At 31.6% G+C, this 27997-nt stretch overlaps 2 protein-coding genes and 1 long non-coding RNA gene across 3 annotated transcripts; all 3 read left to right on the forward strand.

Annotated features, from left to right (window-relative positions):
- Window positions 1–582: 582 nt before the first annotated feature.
- Window positions 583–9646, forward strand: LOC110607263 (putative pentatricopeptide repeat-containing protein At5g59900). Its single transcript, XM_043959847.1, has 2 exons — window positions 583–2709; window positions 8054–9646. The coding sequence occupies exons 1-2, from the start codon at window positions 583–585 to the stop codon at window positions 9644–9646; spliced, it is 3720 nt and encodes a 1239-aa protein (XP_043815782.1).
- On the forward strand, window positions 3965–4613 carry LOC122724540. The gene is made up of 3 exons (XR_006351994.1): window positions 3965–4203; window positions 4291–4336; window positions 4458–4613. It is a non-coding gene; the product is annotated as an uncharacterized LOC122724540 (long non-coding RNA).
- Window positions 9647–10667: 1021 nt separating the features above from the next.
- On the forward strand, window positions 10668–27725 carry LOC122724559 (pentatricopeptide repeat-containing protein At1g63330-like). Its single transcript, XM_043959848.1, has 6 exons — window positions 10668–10778; window positions 10962–11067; window positions 24661–26580; window positions 26749–26821; window positions 27006–27051; window positions 27173–27725. The coding sequence occupies exons 1-3, from the start codon at window positions 10668–10670 to the stop codon at window positions 26532–26534; spliced, it is 2091 nt and encodes a 696-aa protein (XP_043815783.1). The 3' UTR covers window positions 26535–26580; window positions 26749–26821; window positions 27006–27051; window positions 27173–27725.
- Window positions 27726–27997: the final 272 nt, after the last annotated feature.

A 27997-nucleotide genomic window follows, 5' to 3' on the forward strand; every position in this document is an offset into this window, starting at 1 on the left:
TTTTTTAAAATTAAAAATCAATTAATAAATTTTTTTATGTTAAATAATATTTTTTATAATAATAAAATAAAAATATATTTTATAAATTAATTAAATAAATATTTATTTAATAATATGAATTTGACTGATGAAATAAAATTTTAAAATTTTTAACGATAATTTAATAAAAGTTATATTCTTAACTTTTCTCGTTAATGGCACGTATATAACTATTAATAATGTAAGTTATTAAAGTGAAAATACATATTTTCTCCAAATGTCGTATAGGAAAAAGAATAAATGAAATATCACTTAAAATTATTATAAATTAATAAATAATATAACTTATAAATTATATAAATTTACTGTGAGCAGAAATTGACCTTCTCATTTTTATTGAAAATGTTATGTATTTAATTATTATTAATATTTAATTATTATCATATTTTAAATTTATTATATAAGAAAGTAATAATTTTTTATTTAAATTATAATAATAACTTTTATTGTTATTAAAATTTTTTTATCACTATATTAATTGTTGTTAATAAAAAATAAATTTATCGATATTATTATTATTTTAACAATCAATTATAACGAGCAATGCATTTCCTTTACCAGCAGGCAGAGAGCCTTCCTTTTCCGTTTCTCTATTTCCTTTCCTCATTCCCAATCTCCGATCCATCCCTAAAAACAACTGACGAGAGATCGATGATGATGATGATGATGATGAAGATGCCTTGGAGGAGGAAGAGCAGGAGCTTCCATCTTCAGCTACAAGGGGCAATTGGTACCATTCAATCTCCATTCCTATTCTTATTTACCAATTATTGCCATTCTTCTACTTCCACACTTGAAGATGCACGCTTCTTCACAAATAACTTCAAATCTGCTTCTTTTACCCACCTTGATGATGCCATTGCTTCCTTCAATCATGTAATTCATAAGCATCCTCTGCCTTCTAGGTTTCCATTTAATAGATTCTTATCTGCCCTTGTGAAAATGAAACAATACCACACTGTCCTTTCCATGTCCAAAACAATTGAATTGCTAGGAATCTCTCACGATGTTTATTCTATTAACATCTTAATTAATTGCTTCTGCCTTTTACATCTTGTGGATTTTGGCTTCTCTGTTTTCGGGAAGATGTTCAAATTCGGATTGGAGCCTACCACTGTGACATTTACTACCTTAATTAATGGGCTTTGTATAGAGAGTAAAATGGACAAAGCAGTGGAATTTTTCGATGATATGGTTGCACGTGGTTATCAACCTGATGTTTATACTTACAGTACGATAATAAAGGGAATGTGTAAATTTGGGAAAACAAATGTGGCTATTGGGCTACTAAAGGGAATGGCTGATAGAGGTTGTGAGCCAAATGTTGTGACATACGGAGCAATCATTGACGCCCTTTGCAAGGATGAGCTAGTTGGTGAGGCTTTAGAGCTCTTCTCTCAAATGAGGAATAAGGGCATTTCACCTAATGTCATCACTTACAATAGTTTAATTCACGGTGTTTGCAAATTAGGCCAAAAGAACCAAGCTTTGGCCTTGATGAATGAAATGGTGGAGCAAAACATATCACCTAGTGTTTATACCTTCAGTGTATTGATTGATGCTCTTTGTAAGGATGGAATGGTTGCAGAGGCTCAAAATACATTCAATGTAATGATTCAAAGAGGTGTAGAGCCTGATGTGGTCACCTACAATTCCTTAATTGATGGTCTTTGCATTTCAGACCAATTCAAGGAAGCTTTGGCCTTGTTGAAAGAAATGGTGGGGAGGAACATATCCCCTAGTGTTTTTACCTTCAATATATTGATCGACACTCTTTGTAAGAAAGGACTGGTTTCAAATGCACAAAATATAATCAAAATAATGATTCAAAGAGGTGTGGAACCTACCATTGTCACTTATAGTTCATTGATGGATGGATATTGTCTAGGCAACCAAATTGGTAAGGCTAGAAAGCTATTTGATCTGATGGTGACCAATGAAACAGCTGACATTTTTAGCTACAACATTTTGATCAATGGATATTGTAAGTGCAACATGATAGATGATGCAAAGGAGCTTTTTGATGAAATGTCCCATAAAGGTTTAGTTCCTGATGCTGTTACTTATTCTACTCTTATAAAGGGTATGTTTCAAGCAGGGAGGCCCCAAAATGCAAAGGAGCTCTTTAAGGATATGTGCTCTCATGGTCAACAGCCAGATATAGTAACCTTCTCAACTATGATTGATGGCTTGTGCAGACAAGGGAATCTCGATGAGGCACTCACACTACTGAAAGCAATGGAGAAAAGTCAGTTGAAGCCTAATCTTGTGATCTATAGCAGTCTCATCAATGGTATGTGCAAAGTTGGGAAGCTTAATGATGCCAAGGAACTTTTTTCTAGTCTTTTTGAAATTGGTTTACAACCTGATGTTTATGTATATAGTGCAATTATGAAAGGACTCTGCCAACAAGGATTAATGGATGAAGCGTATAAGGTATTTAAAGACATGGAAAAGGTAGGATGTTTACCAAATAATTTTTGTTATAATATCATCATTCAAGGGTTTCTCAAGCATGAGGATTTACCAAAAGCATTAGAACTAATCAATGAAATGGTTAATAAGGGGTTCTCTGCTGATGCTACTACCACAGAATTGGTATTACATTTATCGCAGAATAATGATCTCATTCTAAGCAAACTACGAAATCGTTCTGAGGCTTCTAAAGCTGTGCAATGAGGGATCAGCAAACTAAAGTTGTTATATCTTGACCGTTCAATGGTGTCTTGGAGAGAAACTTGGTAATTACCTTCTTCAAATGTAGTAAATATGTAATTTAACTAACTTCAAATTTCATTTTTAATTTCAATCAGCTGTGATTATCTTCCACAAAACAAAAATTTCTAACACTGTAAATTACCTGTAGTGGAAACCATGATATGTGTGTGCCTTTCGCTTGAACTCAGACATGGACTAGATCTCTTTGGATATAAGATTGTTGATGAATGGAGGTCATAGATTTCAAATGATCAAGTTGCTGGTAAACCCACCATCTTCCTTACAACTTTTTTTTGGGCTGCTACTACAGCCTTAACTCGAGAGCTCAGTCAATGAGTTGAGAACTAAAACTAATTGATTCCATGCTACAATGCTTAAGAATCTTTATCTATTTTACTTTTGTACTCAATGACCTTTTAAGATGCTATCATTTTTCTTGTAGCTACTTGCCAGGATATGATTACAAGTTCACCTTTCTAACCATAAAGGCATAAGCAATTCATTTTTGCTTAATTATTATATTTTTAAGAATAATGAAAGTAATAATTATAAAGGGCTTTAGTTAAGAATTGATTTAGCAATTAGACTATGCTATAAATGCAGGGTGCAGGATATACAGCCCCAGGATACAAGTGTAGTGGTTGAGAAATCTAGCATTTTTCTTTTTCGATTTCTTGGTTGACAGAAATCTACCAATTTTAGTTGTTGAGATTGTTGAATCAACACGTGATCAGCAGGTACAAGAGAACTTTGTTATATTGCGAGTTATAATTACTTCAATCTGTTTCACATCCTGCAGTTAGTTGTCTTTGCTCTTTACAAGAAATGTTTTAGGGTTAGCACTAAACTCATGTTTCTAGGCTGTACAAGCAGCTTAACTTTGCTGAATCCGTTGCAATGTTACATTGGTCTGCAATAACTAAAATAAAAAAACTCCAGACTTCGGTTTTGTGTATACAATCAGAAAATGTTGGTTGTTCTTTTATGTATGCCAATTTTCTCCCACTTTGAAATTCAATTTTCTGGTATAACAATCTATAATTATATCTAGTTTTTTAAGTGTCAGATCATCTATTGTCACATGTGAAAAATATCTAAAGACAAGAGCAGCAATTTTTTTTCTTATTTTTGTGTATGCTCAACTTAAAAGGGCTTTTTTTTTTTTCATTATTGGTCTGGCTATGTGAAGTAAGTGTGCAACAAAATGGTAGAGGTGTCTTTACCACATTCTGGTTGTTATATCTTGACCATTCAAGGTGTCTTGGAGTGCAACTTGGTAATTACCTTCTTCAAATGTAGTAGATGTGTAATTTAATTAACTTATTCAAATGTCATGTTTAATTTCAGTCAGCTGTGATTCTCTGCCACAAAAAGAAAATTTCGAACACTTGGTAAATTGCTGGCAGTGGAAACCATGATATGTGTGTGCCTTTCGCTTGAACTCAGGTATGGACTAGATCTCCTGGATATAAGATCTCTTGAACTCAGATATTTGCTCAATGACCTTTTAAGATGCTATCAATTCTCTTGTAGGTACTTGCAAGGATATGATTACAACTTCACCTTTCTAACCATAAAGGTATAAGCAATTATTTTTTGCTTAATTATTATATTTTTAATAATAATGAAAATAATGATTATAAACAAGTGGGGCTATAATTGAGAATTGATTTAACAATTAGACTACACTATAAATGCAGGGTGCAGGATATACAGCCCCAGGATACAAGATAAGAGAATCACTAGACTTCTAGCTGTTGGTTGGATGAAAAGTCACTAAAATTGTAGACAACAAAAATTGTTATGAGAATTGAGGAAAAAGCAAAACATCCTCTTTGTCACCTTTTTTTTTTCCCCTAGTCATCCAGTTGGGTATATATATAGATATAGATCCTTAATTTCTTTTATTTTCCTACGAATCAAATTAGTGAAATCATTGCATTAGCATCTAATACTATGAAGTTCACAATCTTTTCCTTTAAAATCAATTTTTTAACTCATGGAAATTTGAATTTTAGAAATGCTTGTGGAAGGTATATATATTCTTCCCTTTGAGATTCTTTACTTTGGCGGAGTTGATGGCATGTGTAATTAGTCCATTTTAAGGATAGTTAATTGCAATAGCTATCAAATATAGTTAGTCCATTTTAAGGATATGAGTAAAATCACTGCCCTTGCTTTGGCCTAATGCAACTATTTTCCAACTGCTTCCTAAATTATAGATCCAGGATTATATATTATTCAAAGAAATATGATGTATATTGGGCCAAGGAGAAAAGGGTTTTGCCTGCTTCTTTTAAGTTATTTATGGGTACTGCTTCTTTCAACTTTATATCACAAGGTCACTTAACTTCACTTTTCTAATTTGATTATTCCATTGTGGATCTATCATTCTAAAAATTTGTTAGATTTTTATTAAGATTGCTTTATGTTCTCTTCATGCCTTTCTCTATGAATTAATGGAATCATCTACCAAACAATTCAAAACGTGAGTAGCTTATGTTCAGACAGTAAAACATTTTCAGCTAAATAGACTGCACTTCTTATATGGGAAGTTGATGCATGGAGATGGTTAAGGAAGATGTCATCCATGTTTTTCTTATTCTTCGTTATGCTAGCATATCACAGATCTTGGTTAAAAGCTAAAAAAAAAAAAACAAGTTTTGTCAATTGAAATTTGACACTGGCTATGCAACTAAATCTCTCTCTCTCTCTCTCTCTCTCTCTCCCCTTGAGAAATCGTATTACTTTATTTATTATAACACGTTAACACGCTTCATTGCTTCATCCATCGTATTAAAAGTACAGGAAAATTTTTCCATGCTATATTTGTCTAACACATTTAACCTGGGCCATAAACTATAACAAAAAGAATTATTGTATGATGCTATGCTTATATGACCATATCGTTGTTGGTTGGCCTACGAAATAGTACATTGAACTTATGTGGGACTAATGTCCAAAACAATAAAAATTTGTATTTTTTATTTTGAAGTATAGCCAGACTTAGACGTATTGTATTCCTGTGTACTCCAGTGAGTTTCCTTGTCCTAGCTTTCTGGTGGAAACCAACCGCTAGTCTTGAACATTCTCTGTGGGTATGCTAACCAATTTTTTTTAGTACACAAATTATTTGCACATGCAAGTTCATTTAGGAGTCTTCTACATCAATCATAAACGTGGGAAAATTAGTTTAATATAATGGTCATGCTTTTCCTTGTTCATGAAGGATAAAAATCATTTATTCATCGCTATTTTGTCGCTAATTTATAGTAATCAAAAAAGATTTTTGATCATTATATACGATTTGATTGCTAATTGTGGATGATTAGTCACTAATTGGCAGCTGATTATTGCAACTAAAGCTAATTTATTTCTTTTTTTCCTAATTCACAATTTTACAACTTAAAATATCAAAAACACTAATGTAATCGAACGCTAAAAGACATGAATACTAAAAATACATGATATATTTAAATAGTATTAATAAGCTCAAATACTTAAATAATAAATTTTTTTAGCATAATGTGATTCAAAAATTATATCAATAAGCATTCGCAATGCATTTAAGTAAATAGGTTTTAAATTTTATTCTCTAATTTTCAATCATGGATTTCAAAAAAAAAAAATACAACCGTACTAAAAGGGCAATTTATTATGTATAAAAAAATTTTCAAATATTTTTAACATTTTCTCTTTTTTGTCTTCGACCATTTAGTTCAAATTGTTTCTCATTTTTTCTCTTAAACTTTCCCCCAATCATTTACCACCCTTAGTAGAACCAGAACCACTTTCATGAGACAATATTAATATATATTTAATAACTATTCATAAATATAAAAAAATATCAAATATCAAATACATGAAAGATAAATATTTTTTTCATAACTAATATTTTAATTTTATCCTAACTCCATAATCCATACTAGCCTTTTCTTCATCCAAAATTGCTTTTCTTTTTAATTACTAACATCAATAAACAATTTGTAAAATTAATTAATACAAATGGCACCAAGTTTTAATCTATCTAAGCATATCAACAGAAGAATAAGAAGAAGCTGGAGTGGCTAGGTGATTTTTCAATTCTAAATTATTTATCACAGGTGTCTATAATATTTATTTCCTCAATCTCTTTAAAAAACCGTTCACAAAATTTCTATAACCTCTTGAGCTGAATCTATAAATAAATTTTTTCAAATTATTGATTCATCGCCAGAAATGGCTTAAAACCAATAGTCCATTATCTAATGGATTCTGTAAAAGAGAAATATTACTCTCTAAACTAATGGCACCAAAAACTTTTACAGCCTACAAAGAAACAACACAATTTGCATTTGGATCTTAAATACTTATTTATAAAAGAGAAAATAGAGACTAAAATTTAGTAAAAGAAATTTTAATAGAAGAAGAATGAAGACACATGTGTCAAATAGGCTGGAAGCAAATTCTAATGAGAGAATATTGCTTTGTTAGGATTAGGGTTTATAAGGTGAATATGTTATTAAGGGTATTTTTTATTTTTCTATATCAATTAACGGAATTCGTTAAGATAATTTAATAGAAGAACTAGATTATTGTATTTATAAATAATGAAAAGTATTTTACTTAGTTTTAAGAATTATAGAAATTAATTAATAAATTTTTTAAAAATTTAGAAATTAAATAATAATTTTCCTAATTTTTATATGAAAATTTAATAAAAAAATTAATGCAAATAAACAACGAGTAATGCATTTCCTTTCCCAATTTCCTTTCGTTATCCTTACCACTTTACCGGCAGGCAGAGAGCCTTTCTTTTCCGATTCTCTATTTCCTTTCCTCATTCCCAATCTCCGATCCATCCCTAAAAACAACTGACGAGAGATCCATGATGATGATGATGAAGATGCCTTGGGGGAGGAAGAGCAGGAGCTTCCATCTTCAGCTACAAGGGGCAATTGGTACCATTCAATCTCCATTCCTATTCTTATTTACCAATTATTGCCATTTTTCTACTTCCACACTTGAAGATGCACGCATCTTGACAAATAATTTCAAATCTGCTTCTTTTACCCACCTTGATGATGCCATTGCTTCCTTCAATCATGTAATTCATAAACATCCTCTGCCTTCTAGGGTTCCATTTAATAGATTCTTATATGCCCTTGTGAAAATGAAACAATATCATACTGTCCTTTCCATGTCCAAAACAATTGAATTGCTAGGAATTTCTCACAATATTTATTCTCTTAACATCTTAATTAATTGCTTTTGCCGTTTACATCTTGTGGATTTTGGCTTCTCTGTTTTCGGGAAGATTTTCAAATTCGGATTGGAGCCTGACGTTGTCACGTTTACTACCTTAATTAATGGGCTTTCTATAGAGAGTAAAATGGACAAAGCATTGGAATTTTTCAATGATATGCTTGCTGGAGGTTGTCAACCTAATGTTTATACTTTCAATGTGATAGTAAATGGATTGTGTAAATTTGGGAAAACAAATGTGGCTATTGAGCTACTAAAGGAAATGGCTGATAGAGGTTGTGAGCCAGATGTTGTGACATACAATGCAATCATTGACACACTTTGCAAAGATGAGCTAGTTGGTGAGGCTTTAGAGCTCTTCTATCAAATGAGGAATAAGGGCATTTCACCTAATGTCATCACTTACACTGGTTTAATTCATGGTTTTTGCAAATTAGGCCAAAAGAACCAAGCTTTGGCTTTGATGAATGAAATGGTGGAGCAAAACGTATTACCAAATGATTATACCTTCAATGTATTGATTGATGCTCTTTGTAAGGATGGAATGGTTTCAGAGGCTCAAAATACATTCAATGTAATGATTCAAAGAGGTGGAGAGCCTAATCTGATCACATACAATTCCTTAATTGATGGTCTTTGCATTTCAGACCAATTCAAGGAAGCTTTGGCCTTATTGAAAGAAATGGTGGGGAGGAACATATCCCCTGATGTTTTTACCTTCAATATATTGATTGACACTCTTTGTAAGAAAGGACTGGTTTCAAATGCACAAAATATATTCAGAATAATGATTCAAAGAGGTGTGGAACCTACCGTTGTCACTTATAGTTCATTGTTGGATGGATATTGTCTAGGCAACCAAATTGATAAGGCTAGAAAGCTATTTGATGTGATGGTGACCAATGAAATAGCTGACATTTTTAGCTACAACATTTTGATCAATGGATATTGTAAGTGCAACATGATAGATGATGCAAAGGAGCTTTTTGATGAAATGTCCCATAAAGGTTTAGTTCCTGATGCTGTTACTTATTCTACTCTTATAAAGGGTATGTTTCAAGCAGGGAGGCCCCAAAATGCAAAGGAGCTCTTTAAGGATATGTGCTCTCATGGTCAACAGCCAGATATAGTAACCTTCTCAACTATGATTGATGGCTTGTGCAGACAAGGGAATCTAGATGAGGCACTCACACTATTGAAAGCAATGGAGAAAAGTCAGTTGAAGCCTAATCTTGTGATATGTAGCAGTCTGATCAATGGTATGTGCAAAGTTGGGAAGATTAATGATGCCAAGGAACTTTTTTCTAGTCTTTTTGAAATTGGTTTACAACCTGATGTTTATGTATATAATGCAATTATGAAAGGACTCTGCCAACAAGGATTAATGGATGAAGCGTATAAGGTATTTAAAGACATGGAAAAGGTAGGATGTTTACCAAATAATTATTGTTATAATATCATCATTCAAGGGTTTCTCAAGCATGAGGATTTACCAAAAGCATCAAAACTAATCAACGAAATGGTTGATAAGGGGTTCTCTGCTGATGATGCTACCACAGAATTGGTAGTACATTTATCGCGGAATAATGATCTCATTCTAAGCAAACTACGAAATCGTTTTGAGTCTTCTAAAGCTGTGCAATGAGGGATCAGCAAACTAAAGTTGTTATATCTTGACCATTCAATGGTGTCTTGGAGAGAAACTTGGTAATTACCTTCTTCAAATGTAGTAAATATGTAATTTAACTAACTTCAAATTTCGTTTTTAATTTCAATCAGCTGTGATTCTCTTCCATAAAACAAAAATTTCTAACACTGTAAATTTGTAAATTACCTGCAGCGGAAACCATGATATGTGTGCGCCTTTCGCTTGAATCAGACATGGAATAGATCTCTTTGGATATATGATTGTTGATGAATGGAGGTCATAGATTTCTAATGATCAAGTAGCTGGTAAACCCACCATCTTCCTTACAATTCTTTTTTTGGGCTGCTACTACAGCCTTAACTCGAGAGCTCAGTCCTAAAAATGAGTTGAAAACTAAAACTAATTGATTCCATGCTATAATGCTCAAGAATCTTTATCTATTTTACTTTTGTGCTCAATGACCTTTTAAGATGCTATCATTTTTCTTATGGCTACTTGCCAGGATATGATTACAACTTGACTTTCTAACCATAAAGGTATATGCAATTTGTTTTTGGTTAATTATTATATTTTTAATAATAATGAAAATAATGATTGTAAACAAGTGGGGCTTTAATTAAGAATTGATTTAGCCATTAGACTACGCTATAAATGCAGGGTGCAGGATATACAGCCCCATAATACAAGTGTAGTGGTTGAGAAATCTACCATTTTTCTTTTTGGTTTCTTGGTTGACAGAAATCTACAATTTTAGTTGTTGAGATTGTTGAATCATATGATAGTAAATTAGTTACAATGGCTGTATATTAAGGAAAAATACTTAGGAAATCATCTCTGTATGATATATTTTTATTATATAATAATAATACAATCAAGTATGATCATTTTGTCAATATGGTATATAACAAATATGCAAAATGATTCAGATCCTTTGAGACTTCAAAACTCAAATAATCCAGGTATGATCTTTATATCTGCACCTTTAAGTGGACTAAATTATTTGAGTTGGAGTATATCTATGACACTTGCTTTAAGAGCAAAAGACAAGTTAGGATTTGTAAATTGTAGTGTGCAAATTCCTCCTGTTGGCTCCACTGGTTTTGAGAAGTGGATGAGAGTTGATAGCATGGTGAGTTAGATTTTGAATTCCATCTCTAAGGATCTAGTGGAAGTTTTTTGTATGCATATAGTGCAAAGGATTTATGGGAGGAAATTAGAAGTAAGATTTAAGCGACTTATTTACCAATTAAAGAAAGAATTTAAGTAGTTTCAGTCGAGGAACTATATTAGTTGTTTGTTTACAAAATTGAAGAAACTATGGGATAAACTTGGTATTTTAAAGCATCATCTAACTATTTGTGAATGTGGTGTTTTGATTCTAGGCAGGTTAGGTGAAATGGATTTCTTTGGTTTTGCAGGTAACTCTATACATAACACAAGTATAATCTTGTAATAGACTTAATTTGACAAAGTAAATATGAGTAAAATTTAATTTTTTTTAATATTATGATAACTAAATACAGAAATAAAAATTTTCTATCGGATTTTTACTTTAATAATACAAATATTATATAATTAGTAAACTTAAACATATTCATATTTTAATAATTTTATATTTTTATAATTAGGTCAACTAATTAATTCAAAATTTTTAATATAAAATTTACTATATATTCATATAAATAAAAATTCATAGTCATAACTCGACTTAATATCTTTCTTTTTACATTTTTATGAATTATATATATAAATATACACACAATATTTTTAAAAATAATTACTTATAAATGACGTATATTAAATACATAATAAAAAATTATATATTTTAATTTTTGTTCATAAATCATAAAATAAAAGAATAATTCAAATTAAAAATGCAAGACATATTTAGATAATTTAAGCATTTCAAATTAGTTTCAAGTAATTTTAATATATTAATTTTTTACTTATAATAATTAAATTTCTAATACTATTAATATAAAATATCAAAATAAAAAGTTTTAAACTTTTTAATAAGAGTACAATTTTGTATATAATATTTTGTATTATATTAAAATCAAATTATAAATAAAATAATTAACAATAAATGTTATATGTGCTAAAAATATTATTAGTATCTTTTAAATTATAAATGTCTAAATATAATTTATTATTAAATTTTCATAGTTTTATGTAAAATAAAAATATTAAAGTATTAAAACTTTAGTCATATCTTTCAAATTATAAATCACCAAATTTAATTTATTATTGAAAATTAATAATTTTAAATAAAATAAAAATATATTATATTAATTTTGCAATTGTTATTGTATTAGGATAATTTTTTTTTTACTTATGATTTATATATAATTGGGCTATAATAATTTTTTTTAATATATGTTATTGATAATTTCATTGAATATTAGATATCAGCAAATAAATAAATAAAAAATTAATATTTCATTTATAATAATAAAATCAACTAAAATAATGTATTTTTTTAATTTAATTTTATTACAATCTTTCTAGATAACTTTAATTAAATATTTTCATATAATAATGTAATATTATGATAATAAGGAACCAAATTTAATTCGTTATTTAAAATAATAATAATAACAATAATTGTTATTATTATATTATATATAAAAATTAAAAAATATAAAAAAATAATAATAAAATACTGTTTAGTCTTTGAAGTATACTAAAATCTCCACTTTAGTTCATGTATTTTGAATGTTCAGCTCTACATATTATGTGAAAGTCAATACAGTGAGAAACTTTAATACTCAGATTATTTATAGTAATCGAAGAGGGAAGTGAGAGCATTTTCCTTTATTATCTTTGTTCATATAAAATACATTATCACCTCTCCAAAGAGAGTGGGTCAAAGCAATGTCAGAAAACATCCATTTCTAAAGTGTTAAATTTGGTCGCACAAAGCTTTTGGATCTAGAAGAACCCATTTTTTTGGAGGGCAAAAGATATCTAAACGTTAATTAGACTAAGAGACCTATTAGAAGTTTTTATATTCTATTTCTGATTAGATTCGTAGAAGAAAGAGAAACAACTTCGCTTTAGGAGGTGGTTTGTTTAGAGATCACATAGCCAATTAGGTACAAGGTTTTCTGTCGCTTTTGTTAAATCGCTAGTTTTAGTAATCACATACATTTTCTCTATTGGTAATAGAGACCTTAAAAACTTTTAGATCCAATCGAGCTGCTCAACTTTTAATTTTAGTCTAATAACTCTATATTTAACAGTGTTAATTAAATCAAATAAATAAATAAAGTAAATCTTTAAGGAATTAAATGTTAGTTTTATATTTTAAGTAATTAAAATAAAACTATATAAATCATTTATAAAAAAAATAAATACATAAAATCTCACCCAATCAACTTCTTACTTTAATTAAAACTCACCCTATGATCAAAAGCTAAAGAAACAACCATATATTGAAGGAATTGAAGAAGAAAAGTTTAGGGTTCCATATGCACTAAGCTTGAAAATCAAAGGTGAGTTTAGAAATGTGTAGGAAATAACATCTTTTCATTTCTTCATGCATGAATTTGAATTATAAAGCTTTAATTTATAATTTATTTAATCATTTCCTAAAATATAAATTGACCTAGGTGAAGGAACATCAAAGGAAAAGGAGATAGCTAGAGAATAGAAGAGGAAAAGAAAGAGAAATTCAAGAAAGGTTTGGTGTTTCTATGATTTTCTATTTTCCTTTGATTTTCTCATGGATATGTGAAGTTAGGGATTGATTTTACTTGATGGAAATGTTTCTTTGATTGTATAAATATGTTATATGAAAGTTAAAATGGTGTTTGAAAGGCTTAAAGTAAAGAAACCTAATATGAGAGCTAAAAGTGCAAATCTGACTGAATAGGTTGTAACAGGGCAACTTGTGTTAACAACTTCATAACTTATTGTGAATTTATTGAAATTAGGCCTAAGATATACCAAATGAAAGCTGAAACAAAGAGCTAAAACTTTCATGAATTGACCAAATTCTGAATTTGTAGGTAAGATGATGTAAATTGCAAGTAAACCTAAACTGGACACAGAGATAGTGCATCCGGAACAGTGTGTATTGATTATACCATAACTAATTATGTACTCAGTGAAATTTGCTAAGACCATTGCCAAATGAATCTTAAGAAGTATACCTAAAACTTTGTAGAAGACACTTAAGCTTGAATATGTATGAAAATGCATGAATTTGATATGTTTTGTAATACTATAAACAAGTACCAATACTGGACTGATTAAGACTTTGTTGTACAACTTGTAAAGAAAAATTCATAACTTAAGCTAGAATGATCAGATTTGCATGAACTATACCTTGTTGGAAAGATAAGGCATAAATGTATATTTGTTATGAGGAAACTGAAGTCAAATTGTAACTCTAAACTGCTTGAAAAGTTTATGCAATATATGGTAGAGTGCAATTTTCTATATTGGAATACTAAGTCAATAAAGTTTTGCACTATTTGCCATGAGTTTCTCATCTTGTAAACCTTGGCATATGATATATGAACTTTGGAAATGAATTCAAATAGTTTCAAATGACATGCATTTCATTAATATATTGAATTAAAGATACTTGACCCTGATAAACTTAATAGGAGTCGAGGTTAGTTTAAGGGTATGACATACCATATAAACATACAGAGTTCGCAGTACTGCTACCGATACATAATCTATATTTGAGGTTACATATCAGATACCTCATAAGCACGGCCACAGAGCCTTGCTATCACAGTTTTGGCCTCTGAGCCTATCATTCGGCGCCCTGTGCCTACCGTTATAACTCCTTATCTACCTAGTTGACCTTACTATGTGTTTATAAGGGCTAAGAACTTAATTAAGATTGATACTCGATTTTGTGAAATCATTAGTGAATATTAACATGTCTGCATCTATTACATGCATTAAGCTATGGTGATTTACTATAAATGTAAAATGTGCAATAAAGGCAAAAGAATATGTTTTTATTGAATGTGAAGGAAATTCTTGTTATGCACAAGGATACATATGGCATTTATATTTTATACTAAGAAGATTGACAAGTATGTTTTGTATCATGTTATCAACATTTGACTAGCTTGTAATTGTTTACTTAATTATTTATATACATGAATATGTTTTCTCTATTTTGTTATTTGTTTGCAATCACCCACTGAGCATTAGCTCGTATTGATTTTTACCTCACGCAGGTTGTAGATAAAGTAAGCACCGCACAGGTCATCAGAGGTCTACATTAGATATCAAAGCCATTAAATAGAGTGAGTTATGAAGGTCATGTAAATCAAGGAATAGTAAGATGTCAAATGACAATTGATAATTTTACATGTGTTTTTTTATATATGTGTTACAGGTTGAAATGTTGATGAAACAGAGGAGATTCTGTCAAAATTTTGGTTTAAAATCTTACATTTACTTTAATCACTTTATAAAACTTATTTGGACTACTTAAAAACTTAATATTTACAGATAAAGGAAATTGTTTAATCTTGATATATCTAAAAAGATATAGTTTGTGACGTTCCTTGTTCTTTCTACACTTTGATAGGGTAAGGGGTGTTACAACTACTTTCATATTAATTGAAAATACTAATTATACTATGGTCAAGGATGTTGTGTGGGTTTGTGAATTTATGTTTGATGACGTTGTGGATCTTTCTTCCATGACAGTTCGTGGAGGTGAAATGATAAATATATGTGAAATAAGTATCAACTTCCAAGATGAATGGCATGAAAACATTACTTTTCAAAGTCATTGCTAATTAAGAAAATATGTTTAGATATTCATGTTTGGATATTTTAGGTTAGTTTTGGAGATAAGTGTTACTGCAGTTTTGGAGATAATATTCTTGATTTTTTAATTTTAGAAATTTAAAAATATTTTAATGGATGAATATTTAATAGAGTTATAGTTCAATTATTGATTTGGATTTCATTTGTTTAAAATTATAATATACAAGATAATTAGATCAAAATTGAAAGTTAAAGGGTTCGATTAGATTCAAAAAATCTTTAAGAACTTAATTGATATTGACTAATAGTTAAGGGGTTAAAATGAACTTTTTACCTTCAAAAAATTGAGCAGATTTGTTCTCTTAGAATTGGAGCAGGCATTTAGAGGGAGAATTACAATTTATTCCTCCAGCAATTATGAACAAACAAATGTGTAGAGTAAATATGTGAGATAGAGGAATGAATTGATAAGAAGTGTATTTGAAATGAATCATTGAGTTTAAAGGATTAAGAGTTTCGCTATGAGTAAATAGAAGAGGTATAATCTAAACTCTATTTTTTTTTATGAAAGATAATATTTATTAGTTTAACTTCCAACTTGAGGAGAATAAGAGGTGAGTTTTTGAGAATAGACGGTATATCTTTAATAAAAAACACCCTTAATTTTTATACAAGAAAAGCTGATGTTGAGAATAGATAGCACGATAAAAATTATAAAGTGGGTTATGCAACTCTCAGGATTGCCTTGGAAATTCTGAAATGTAGAGATACTGAGTAGAATAGGTAGCACGATGGAAACTGTGAAGAGAACAAAGTGGGTTATGCAAGAATGTTAGTAAAAATGGACTTGTTAAGGGGTGTTTCTTGAAGCTGTTATTCTAGAAGGTGAGAGTAGCCATCAATTCTCTCCGCATGTGATTTATGAATAGAGGCCTGCTAAATTCCAGGAGTGTAGAAACTTTGGACATCATGAAGATTCCAGGAGTGTAGAAACTTTGGATATCATGAATCTCAGTGTAAGAGAAGACAGAAGAGATAAATTTGACAACTTAAAGAATAAAAAAAAAGGATGGTAATAAGGGTGACAATGTTGAAGAGGTGGTAATGGTGGTAGGAAATATAAATGAAGGAAAATGGAAGAGGAGAGAGGTGGGAAGTGGGAAAGGAAAAGAGAAAATATACAGTGGCACGACAATTATGGAGATCGAAGAGTATTTTGGTTTCTTTTTTCCTTTATATATATAGTTATATAGTTTAAGCGAATTCTGTTTACATGTATTTATATTTTAATTTAAATACTTTAATTTTAATTTAATTGTTCAACTTTCACATTTTAATATAATTTTAATTAATTTATCAATTTTTTAATGGTCTATATATCAATTTAATAGTTTAGCAGATTAATTATTATTACTATTTTTTATATAAATTAATAATTAAATTATTAAAAAAATTTAATGTTTATATTTTAATTTAAATGTTTAAAATTTAATTTAATTGGTCCAACATTTATATTTTAATATAATTTTAATTAATTTTAAAAAATTAAAATATAAAAATTAGAATATCAAATATAACATTTTATTATTTTTTAAATATAAATTAACTCTATATATAAAAATAATATCAGCTTACACTTAACTATAATCAAATGATATATATAATTTTAAAAAAATAATAATCCACCGATTAAATATGCAGTCTACTGGTTCAATGATAGATAAATTTTATTTTGTATTATAATTAATAAAATTTTATAATAGATATATTATTTTTAATTATTTTACATATACTGTTATTTTATATTAAATAATATATCTACTATAAAATATTTATAATTATTACTTTAAAATAAAATTTATTACTATTGAATATGTGAACTATGTATTTAATGATTAAATTATTTAATTTTAATTTTAATTTTAATTTTAAAAATTAATTAAAATTATATCTAAATATAAATATAAATGTTAGAATTTAAATGTTTAGATTAAAATGTAAAATTATACAAATCGATAGATTTTTTTTTGTCAATTTACTAATTAAAAAAATAATTATAATAATATGTGTTGCTAAATAATTAAATTTAAAAATTTACAGATTAAATAAAATTACATTAAAATGTAAAAATTGAGGTAATTAAATTAATATTAAAAAATTTAAATTAAAATATAAAGAATTATTTTTAAGACAATTAACTTATAATTTATTTTATACATTTCTATAAATGATAGTGTTAGAATTCAAGATATATAAAATGATAAATAATTAAGAATCTATTTATTATTTAAATTGCCAAAACGATATTTTCTTAGATTTAATCATTACGTGGTTATTTTATTTTATTATATTATTATGTAAAATATTTAATTTAATTGATTAATTATATTAATTTTTTATTTAAATTCAAATTAAATTTTATTATAATATGATATAAAGAACTAACTAAAATTTAAAACTTCCTAATTAAATGATCATTAAAAGATCATCAAAAGTATGAATATTTTTAAAGCTGAATATTTGAATATTATATAATATATTGTATATTAAATACATAGAAATAATTTATATATTATAAATTTACGTTAATATTATTAATGATAAAATAAATTAACAAATAAAATTTAAAATGCAAAATGTAACAGCCCGCTTACCGGACCGCCACCGGCACTAGGATCCAGATCGGTTTAAGGCCGCCGGGACCCGTAGTAAGCCTACTGTAAACTCTGTGTACCTGATAAATCCCATACATGATCATACTTAAGCTTAAAACTGTACTTTTTTTTTTCTTTTATACTTTGCTTTTCTATTCTTTTCTTTTCTGTAAACCTTGAAAACTTTTCTCATACACTAAGCTTGGACTATGCATGCCCTGTCTGTATGCACTCAGAGAGTGATACCTGCTGTGGTACCATACAGTAACTACAGAGATAGAAACCCCTCACTAGAGTCCTCATCAAAACTCTACATGGGTTATCTACCATGCACCAAGCCTAGCTCTCATCATTATCTCAACATAATCTCATGCATAAAACTTAAACATAAATGATCATGTGCAAAGGGATAAACATACACTAGGGCCAAGCACAATTCTATAACTCATTACATAACTTACTATTACATCATTTCTATACATTACATAAACTCTATACTGTACAACATCATCATCATGTCCACTATTCTATGCTATTACATATACTTTTACCCTTGCTTACTCTTTCTCTTTCTCTTCTCTGAGGCCCTGAAAAATGGGGTTAGGGAGAGGGATGAGCTACTAAAGTCCAATGAGCGGAAACCATAAAAACATTTAAAACATGCTATCATGAAATGCGGCATAGCACAAACATATCATATCAAAGATTGGACATGACCACCAAAACTCCCTAAGCTCATGGTGCCCGACCCTGAAAGGGCTCACACAGGACTCACCCAAGTATAGTGCCCGGCCCCCCTAAAGGAGCTCACACAGGTCTTTCATTATGCCTGGCCCAGCCAGGTCTTTCCATAGGGCTATTGGGGTCGCCTCGGTCCAATCCACATAAACATCAAATTATGCAATGCATCAACTTCGTGTGTACTAGTGAAATGCAAAGCATCCTACATATCATGGCATTTATGATGCGTGAATCATGCTAAAACATTCATTAACTTAAAAACAAAGCTCTGTTCCACTCACCTCTGCCAACTGCTGACAGTCTCTGTAACTCTAACTCTGTGGGCCTTCTGGGTTCCTCGGGTCCGCACCTACACAGGTGGACACAAATGAGGACCAAACTTACTTAAACATAACTCTTAACATCTCCCCCAAACCCCCTAAAAACATCATAAGCATGCATGGAAAAATGGGCAAAAGAAGGCTGGACAGGGCACCTTCGGCGGCACTTTCGGCGGCCGAAAGTCGGCTCCAGAGACGAAACTCAGGCACTTTCGGCGGCACTTTCGGCTGCCGAAAGTCCTTCTCCAGAGACGAAACTCACCCTCTTTCGGCGGCATGTTCGGCGGCCGAACCTCCCCTCCAGAGACGAAAGTCCCAACTTTCGGGGGCAAGGTTTGGCAGCCGAAACTGCCTCCACAAGGGGTTCGGCGGCCGAACCTTACTTCGGCGGCCGAACCTGGGTCCTCCAGAAAGGCAGAACCCGAGCACAACTCATGCTCTCAGCCTCCAAAAACCTATAAAACACCCATAACATGCATACCAACACTTCTCAACTAACATATAACATATCTCATGCATAAAGGGGTCTATAAACTAACTCAAACCCCAAAAGCAACATCAAAACTCATATGATCAACATATGCTCAACTCCAAGCTCCACCAACAACTATAGCTTAAAACTCTCTAAAAACTCTTAAAACTTGCTTTAAACATAAGGAGAAGTGAGGATCCATGCTTACCTCTTGAAGAACTAGAGGACTGATGGTCCAAGCTTGGAGATGTGGTGGAAAAACTAATCAAAGTCTCCAAGTTGCTCAACTTGCTTCTTTTTGCTCAAAACACTAAAATAAAACTAAAATCATGTTAAAACATGCAAGATTTGAGGAAATCATGAGAAATCATGCCAAAGGGGACTTGAACTCACCTTTGACCCAAAACTGAGTGTTTTACCCCCAAATTTTCGGTCAAAGGGCTTTTGTAGTGGCCAACCGACTCTCCTTCGGCGGCCTAACGTGCATGCGAAACCATGCAACTTTCGGCGGCCGAACTTCACCTTCGGCGGCCGAACCTGGCTTTTGTTCCCTTGGTCTTTTCATGCCAAAACTCAATTTTCTTAGCTCAAAAACATGCAATATGATAAAAATATTTTAAAAACATCTTAAAAACCTTTCTTATACCCTTAGGGCCAACTCCGACATCCTTGAATCCCGGATTCCAACGAAAAATCCGCCGGAACGTTGGAATTCCGATACTGGGGTCTAGCCGGGTATTACATTCTCCCCCCCTTAAGAACATTCGTCCCCGAATGTTCCTCTCTAACTCATGCATACTAAAACATAACATAAAGCACATACAGAACAAAAACTAAAACTAACCTCAAAAGAGATGGGGGTACTGTTGGAGCATAGACTCCCGTGTTTCCCAGGTGCATTCTTCTAGGTTATGGTGGTTCCAGAGGACTTTCACCATCGGGATCTCCTTGTTCCTTAGCTTTCTGATCTGGGTGTCAATGATCCGCACTGGCTGCTCCACATAGGTGAGATCTCCTAGGATCTCCACATCTGGTTCACTAAGAACCTTACTCGGATCTGACACAAACTTCCTTAGCATAGAAACATGGAAGACCGGATGGATTCTTTCCATAGAAGTAGGCAAATCTAGCTTATACGACACATTTCCGACCTTCTGCAAAATCTCAAAAGGCCCTATGTACCGCGGAGCTAGCTTACCTTTCCTCCCAAAACGAACCACCCCTTTCATTGGAGACACCTTCAGCAAGACTAGATCCCCCTCCTCAAACTCTATGTGCTTCCTGCGAACGTCTGCATAGCTCTTCTGCCGGCTAACAGCAGTCTTGAGTCTCTCTCTGATGATGGGCACTACTCTATTGGTGATCTCTACTAACTCAGGCCCTGCTAGGGACCTCTCTCCAACCTCTTCCCAACAAACAGGTGACCTGCACTTCCTCCCATACAGAGCTTCGTATGGAGCCATCCCTATGCTAGCATGATGGCTGTTATTGTAGGCAAACTCCACTAAGGGTAGATGCTGCCTCCAAGAACCGCCAAAATCTAGCACATACATTCTGAGCATATCTTCTATGGTCTGGATGGTCCTCTCTGACTGTCCGTCAGTCTGTGGATGGAAAGCAGTGCTAAAGTCTAGCCTTGTTCCCATAGCCTCTTGCAGACTTCGCCAAAACCTGGAGGTAAACTGGGGTCCTCTGTCAGACACTATCGAAACAGGAGCCCCATGCAACCTCACAACTTCCTCAACATATACCTGCGCTAGCTTGCCCACAGAATAGCTACTCCTGACAGGAATGAAGTGAGCAGATTTCGTCAGTCTATCCACAATCACCCATATGGAGTCTAGTCTGTTGGACGTCACCGGTAACCCCACTACAAAATCCATGGCTATATTCTCCCATTTCCACTCTGGAATCGGCAGTGGGTTAAGCATTCCAGCCGGCTTCTGATGTTCTAGCTTCACCCTTTGACATATCTCGCAGGCTGACACAAACTGTGCCACTTCTCTCTTCATTGCTGGCCACCAATACACTTTCTTCAGATCTTGATACATCTTGGTGGCTCCAGGGTGAATGCTATATCTTGCATTATGAGCTTCTCTCATAATGTCTCCTTTCAAACTGATGTCATCTGGTACACATAGTCTATTCCCGTAGCGAAGAATCCCTTGGTCGTCGAATCTAAACTCTTCATTCTTGCCTGACTGAACAGTCCTGGCAATCTTGACCAACTCTGGATCCTCATGCTGTTTCTGAGCCACCTGCTCCAGAAACACGGGTGTAACTCTCATCTGTGCAATCAAAGCACCTGTACCAGATAACTCTAACTATAGCCCTTCTTCAACTAACTTGTAGAAGTCCTTCACCACCGGCCTCCTCTCTGCTGTAATGTGAGATAAACTGCCTAGTGATTTCCAGCTTAAGGCATCGGCTACAACATTTGCCTTGCCCGGATGATACTGGATCTTACAATCATAATCACTGAGCAGTTCTACCCACCGTCTCTGCCTCAAGTTTAACTCTCTCTGACTCAGGATGTGCTGTAGGCTCTTATGATCTGTAAAGATCTCACATTTCACCCCATAAAGGTAATGCCTCCACATCTTGAGTGCAAAGATAACAGCTGTAACAGCCCGGCCCTCCTCTGTGACCGGCACTGTTACCACTCACGGCCCAGGGCAAGGTTTGGCAGCCGAAACTGCCTCCACAAGGGGTTCGGCGGCCGAACCTTACTTCGGCGGCCGAACCTGGGTCCTCCAGAAAGGCAGAACCCGAGCACAACTCATGCTCTCAGCCTCCAAAAACCTATAAAACACCCATAACATGCATACCAACACTTCTCAACTAACATATAACATATCTCATGCATAAAGGGGTCTATAAACTAACTCAAACGCCAAAAGCAACATCAAAACTCATATGATCAACATATGCTCAACTCCAAGCTCCACCAACAACTATAGCTTAAAACTCTCTAAAAACTCTTAAAACTTGCTTTAAACATAAGGAGAAATGAGGATCCATGCTTACCTCTTGAAGAACTAGAGGATTGATGGTCCAAGCTTGGAGATGTGGTGGAAAAACTAATCAAAGTCTCCAAGTTGCTCAACTTGCTTCTTTTTGCTCAAAACACTAAAATAAAACTAAAATCATGTTAAAACATGCAAGATTTGAGGAAATCATGAGAAATCATGCCAAAGGGGACTTGAACTCACCTTTGACCCAAAACTGAGTGTTTTACCCCCAAATTTTCGGTCAAAGGGCTTTTGTAGTGGCCAACCGACTCTCCTTCGGCGGCCTAACGTGCATGCGAAACCATGCAACTTTCGGCGGCCGAACTTCACCTTCGGCGGCCGAACCTGGCTTTTGTCCCCTTGGTCTTTTCATGCCAAAACTCAATTTTCTTAGCTCAAAAACATGCAATATGATAAAAATATTTTAAAAACATCTTAAAAACCTTTCTTATACCCTTAGGGCCAACTCCGACATCCTTGAATCCCGGATTCCAACGGAAAATCCGCCAGAACGTTGGAATTCCGATACCGGGGTCTAGCCGGGTATTACACAAAATATATTTAGTGAGTTTAACATTTCAAAATTTTATTATTTTGAAATAATTTTATATATTAATTAAAATTAGACTATAATAATATTTTTAAAATTATATATTGATAATTATTTATTAAATAAAGTTAAGCTTTGTAAAAAAAATTAATTTTTATTATACTAAAATAAAGTTATAAATAAAGTAATTAATAATAAAAAATTATATAAAGTTACTCATTTTAAATTTCTAATTATATTAGAATAAAATTAAACAATAAACTATTTATTTTTCCCTCATCTATATTATATATAATTAGACTATAATAATATTTTTAAAAATATATTTTGATAATTATTTATTAAATAAGGAATATTATTTAATAAAATAAAAAATCAATATTCTACAATTATATTTATAATATTTTATTTAAAAAAATAAAATTAACAAAATTAATTAATTTTTAACTAAATTTAATTAAATATAAGGTACGGTTATAATAATTTAATATTATAATAATATGAAAGAAAATTTATTTAGTTATTCAAAATGAATTTAATACAATATATATATATATATATATATATATATATATATATATATATATATATATATATAGCATACACAATGTCTAGAAATATCAAGTAGGTTAAAAAAATTATGAAAATAAATTTTATTCGAGAGTCAAATAAATTTAATTTAAAATTTTTAAAATTTTAAGTTAATTAAACCCCGTATTTTTGTTGAAGCTCAAATAAATTTTTTATTTATTTTTTAATAAATAAAATATTATTTTTTAATAATAAAATATTAAAAATATTATTTTTAATTTAATATTATTTTTTATAATTTAAAATATTAAAAATTTAGTATTTTAATTATTATAAAATTTTAAAAATATAAAAATATAAAAAATAATTTTTAAAATTATAAAAATAAAATTTATCATATAAAAAATATCTTCATTATTAAAAATAATATTATACTTAAAAAATAATATTATATTATTAAAATGTAATATTATATTTAAAAAATAATATTATGTTAAATCAGAATTTATTTAAGCTTTTATGTAACAGTATAGAAATTTAATTAATCTAAAATTTTGAATTAAAATTATTTAGCCGTTGAGTAAAACTGAAGATTTATATTTAAAAAATTATTATATTATAAAATGATAAATTTAATTTGTTATTAAATAATATTTTTATATGAAAAATTAATTAAAAAATTACAAAATGTGGTGCATATAAACAACTAGTAATGCATTGCCTTTCCCAATTTCCTTTTGTTATCCTTACCACTTTACCAGCTGGCAGAGAGCCTTCCTTTTCCGATTCTCTATTTCCTTTCCTCATTCCCAATCTCCGATCCATCCCTAAAAACAACTGACGGGAGATCGATGATGATGAAGATGCCTTGGAGGAGGAAGAGCAGGAGCTTCCATCTTCAGCTACAAGGGGCAATTGGTACCATTCAATCTCCATTCCTATTCTTATTTACCAATTATTGCCATTCTTCTACTTCCACACTTGAAGATGCACGTTTCTTCACAAATAACTTCAAATCTGCTTCTTTTACCCGCCTTGATGATGCCATTGCTTCCTTTAATCATGTAATTCATAAGCATCCTCTGCCTTCTAGGTTTCATTTTAATAGATTCTTATCTGCCCTCGTGAAAATTAAACAATATCACACTGTCCTTTCCATGTCCAAAACAATTGAATTGCTAGGAATCTCTCACGATCTTTATTCTCTTAACATCTTAATTAATTGCTTCTGCCGCTTACACCTTGTGGATTTTGGCTTCTCTGTTTTTGGTAAGATGCTCAAATTCGGATTGGAGCCTGACGTTGTCACGTTTAATACCTTAATTAATGGGCTTTCTATAGAGAGTAAAATGGACAAAGCATTGGAATTTTTCGATGATATGGTTGCACGTGGTTATCAACCTGATGTTTATACTTACAATACCATAATAAACGGAATGTGTAAATTTGGGAAAACAAATGTGGCTATTGGGCTACTAAAGCGGATGGCTGATAGAGGTTGTGAGCCAAATGTTGTGACATACAGTGCAATCATTGATGCCCTTTGCAAGGATGAGCTAGTTGGTGAGGCTTTAGAGCTCTTCTCTCAAATGAGGAATAAGGGCATTTCACCTGATGTCATCACTTACACTGGTTTAATTCACGGCGTTTGCAAATTAGGCCAAAAGAACCAAGCTTTGGCCTTGATGAATGAAATGGTGGAGCAGAACATATCACCTGATGTTTATACCTTCAATGTATTGATTGACGCTCTTTGTAAGGATGGGATGGTTTCAGAGGCTCAAAATACATTCAATGTAATGATTCAAAGAGGTGTAGAGCCTGATGTGGTCACCTACAATTCCTTAATTGATGGTCTTTGCATTTCAGACCAATTCAAGGAAGCTTTGACCTTGTTGAAAGAAATGGTGGGGAGGAACATATCCCCTAGTGTTTTTACCTTCAATATATTGATCGACACTCTTTGTAAGAAAGGACTGGTTTCAAATGCACAGAAAATAATCAAGATAATGATTCAAAGAGGTGTGGAACCTGATGTTGTCACTTATAATTCATTGATGGATGGATATTGTCTGTGCAAGCAAATTGATAAGGCTAGAAAGGTATTTGATCTGATGGTGACCAATGAAATAGCTGACATTTTAGGCTACAACATTTTGATCAATGGATATTGTAAGTGCAAAATGATAGATGATGCAGAGGAACTTTTTGATGAAATGTCTCATAAAGGTTTAGTTCCTAATGTTGTTACTTATCATACTCTTATAAAGGGTATGTTTCAAGCAGGGAGGCCCCAAAATGCAAAAGAGCTTTTTAAGGATATGTGCTCTCATGGTCAACAGCCAGATATAGTAACCTTCTCAATTATGATTGATGGCTTGTGTAGACAGGGGAATCTCGATGAGGCACTCACACTATTGAAAGCAATGGAGAAAAGTCAGTTGAAGCCTAATGTTGTGATCTATAGCAGTCTGATCAATGGTATGTGCAAAGTTGGGAAGATTAATGATGCCAAGGAACTTTTTTCTAGTCTTTTTGAAATTGGTTTACAACCTGATGTTTATGTATATAACGCAATTATGAAAGGACTCTGCCAACAAGGATTAATGGATGAAGCGTATAAGGTATTTAAAGACATGGAAAAGGTAGGATGTTTACCAGATAATTGTTGTTATAATATCATCATTCAAGGGTTTCTCAAGCATGAGGATTTACCAAAAGCATCAGAACTAATCAACGAAATGGTTGATAAGGGGTTCTCTGCTGATGATGCTACCACAGAATTGGTAGTATATTTATCGCGGAATAATAATCTCATTCTGAGGCTTTTAAAGGTGCGCAATGAGGGATCAGCAAACTAAAGTTGTTATATCTTGACCATTCATGTGTATCTTGGAGCGCAACTTGGTAATTACCTTTTTCAAATATAATAGATATGTAATTTAACTAACTTCTTCAAATATCATTTTTAATTTCAATCAGCTGTGATTCTCTTCCACAAAACGAAAATTTCTAACACTGCAAATTACCTGTGGTGGAAACCATGATTTGTGTGTGCCTTTCGCTTGAATTCAGACATGGACTAGATCTCTTTGATATAAGATTGTTGATGAATGGAGGTCATGGATTTCTAATCATCAAGTTGCTGGTAAACCCACCATCTCCATTACAATTTTTTTCGGCTGCTGCTACAGCCTTTACTCGAGAGCTCAGTCCTAAAATTGAGTTGAGAACTAAAACTAATTGGTTCCATACTACAATGCCTAAGAATCTTTATCTATTTTTATTTTTGTGCTCAATGACCTTTCAAAATGCTATCATTTCTCTTGTAGGTACTTGCAAGGATATGACTACAACTTCACCTTTCTAACTATAAAGGTATAAGCAATTCATTTTTGCTTAGTTATTATAATTTTTAATAATAATGAAACTAATGATTATAAACCAGTGTGCTTTAATTGAGAATTGTTTTAACAATTATACTACACTATAAATGCAGGGCGCAGGATATACAGTCCCAGAATACAAGGTAAGAGAATCACTAGACTTCTACAGCTGTTGGTTGGATGAAATGTCACTAAAATTATAGACAACAGAAAATGTTATGGGAATTGAGGGAAAAGCAAACATCCTCTTTGTTACCTTTTTTTTTTCTAGTCATCAAATTGGGTATATATATATATATATATATATATATATATCCTTAATTTCTTTTATTTTCCTTCAAGTCAAATCAGTGAAATCATTGCATTAGCGTCTAATAATATGAAGTTCACAATCTTTTCCAATGAAATCAATTTTTTAACATGAAAATTTGAATTTTAGAAATGCTTGTGGAAGGTATATATATATTCTTCCCTTTGAGATTCTTTACTTTGTGCCAAGTTGATTGGATGTACTGTTTGAGACGTTAGTTAAGTTAGGCAAGAAAAGTTGTTTTGGTTGTTTCTTTTCTCCTTTCAGCAGTATATAATGAGACATCTTATGTTTTTTTACCACTTTCTAAACCTTGTAATATACTCAATAAAATTTTCTTTGGGCTCTTGTTTGTACATGGTATTTTTCTTTTTGCAAGATGCATCTTTCATGAAGTTTTTGTGACTGCTTCCATGGGAAATGGTTTGTTAGAGAAGGTGGGGCTGACAGGGTATATATTGAGAGGTAGGAAACCAATTGCAAAATGATTCAGATGCTTCTACTCTTCAAAACTCACATAATCCAAGTAGGATTCTCATATCTATCTGCACCGTTAAATTTAGTAAATTATTCAACTTGGAGTATGTCTATGACTATGACAGTTGCTTTAAAGAAAGATTTGGGCAAC

The sequence above is a fragment of the Manihot esculenta genome, chromosome 9 (assembly GCF_001659605.2).
Source record: "Manihot esculenta cultivar AM560-2 chromosome 9, M.esculenta_v8, whole genome shotgun sequence".
In the NCBI taxonomy this organism is placed as follows: Eukaryota; Viridiplantae; Streptophyta; class Magnoliopsida; order Malpighiales; family Euphorbiaceae; genus Manihot; species Manihot esculenta.

Coding starts and splice junctions, on each gene's coding strand:
- LOC110607263 (XM_043959847.1), top strand. CDS start 583: ATGCATTTCCTTTACCAGCAGGCAGAGAGCCTTCCTTTTCCGTTTCTC. Junction 2,710..8,053: donor GTTCTGAGGCTTCTAAAGCT/GTGCAATGAGGG, acceptor GTTTTCGGGAAG/ATTTTCAAATTCGGATTGGA.
- LOC122724559 (XM_043959848.1), top strand. CDS start 10,668: ATGACACTTGCTTTAAGAGCAAAAGACAAGTTAGGATTTGTAAATTGT. Junction 10,779..10,961: donor GGATGAGAGTTGATAGCATG/GTGAGTTAGATT, acceptor ACAAAATTGAAG/AAACTATGGGATAAACTTGG. Junction 11,068..24,660: donor GGATTTCTTTGGTTTTGCAG/GTAACTCTATAC, acceptor CCACACTTGAAG/ATGCACGTTTCTTCACAAAT.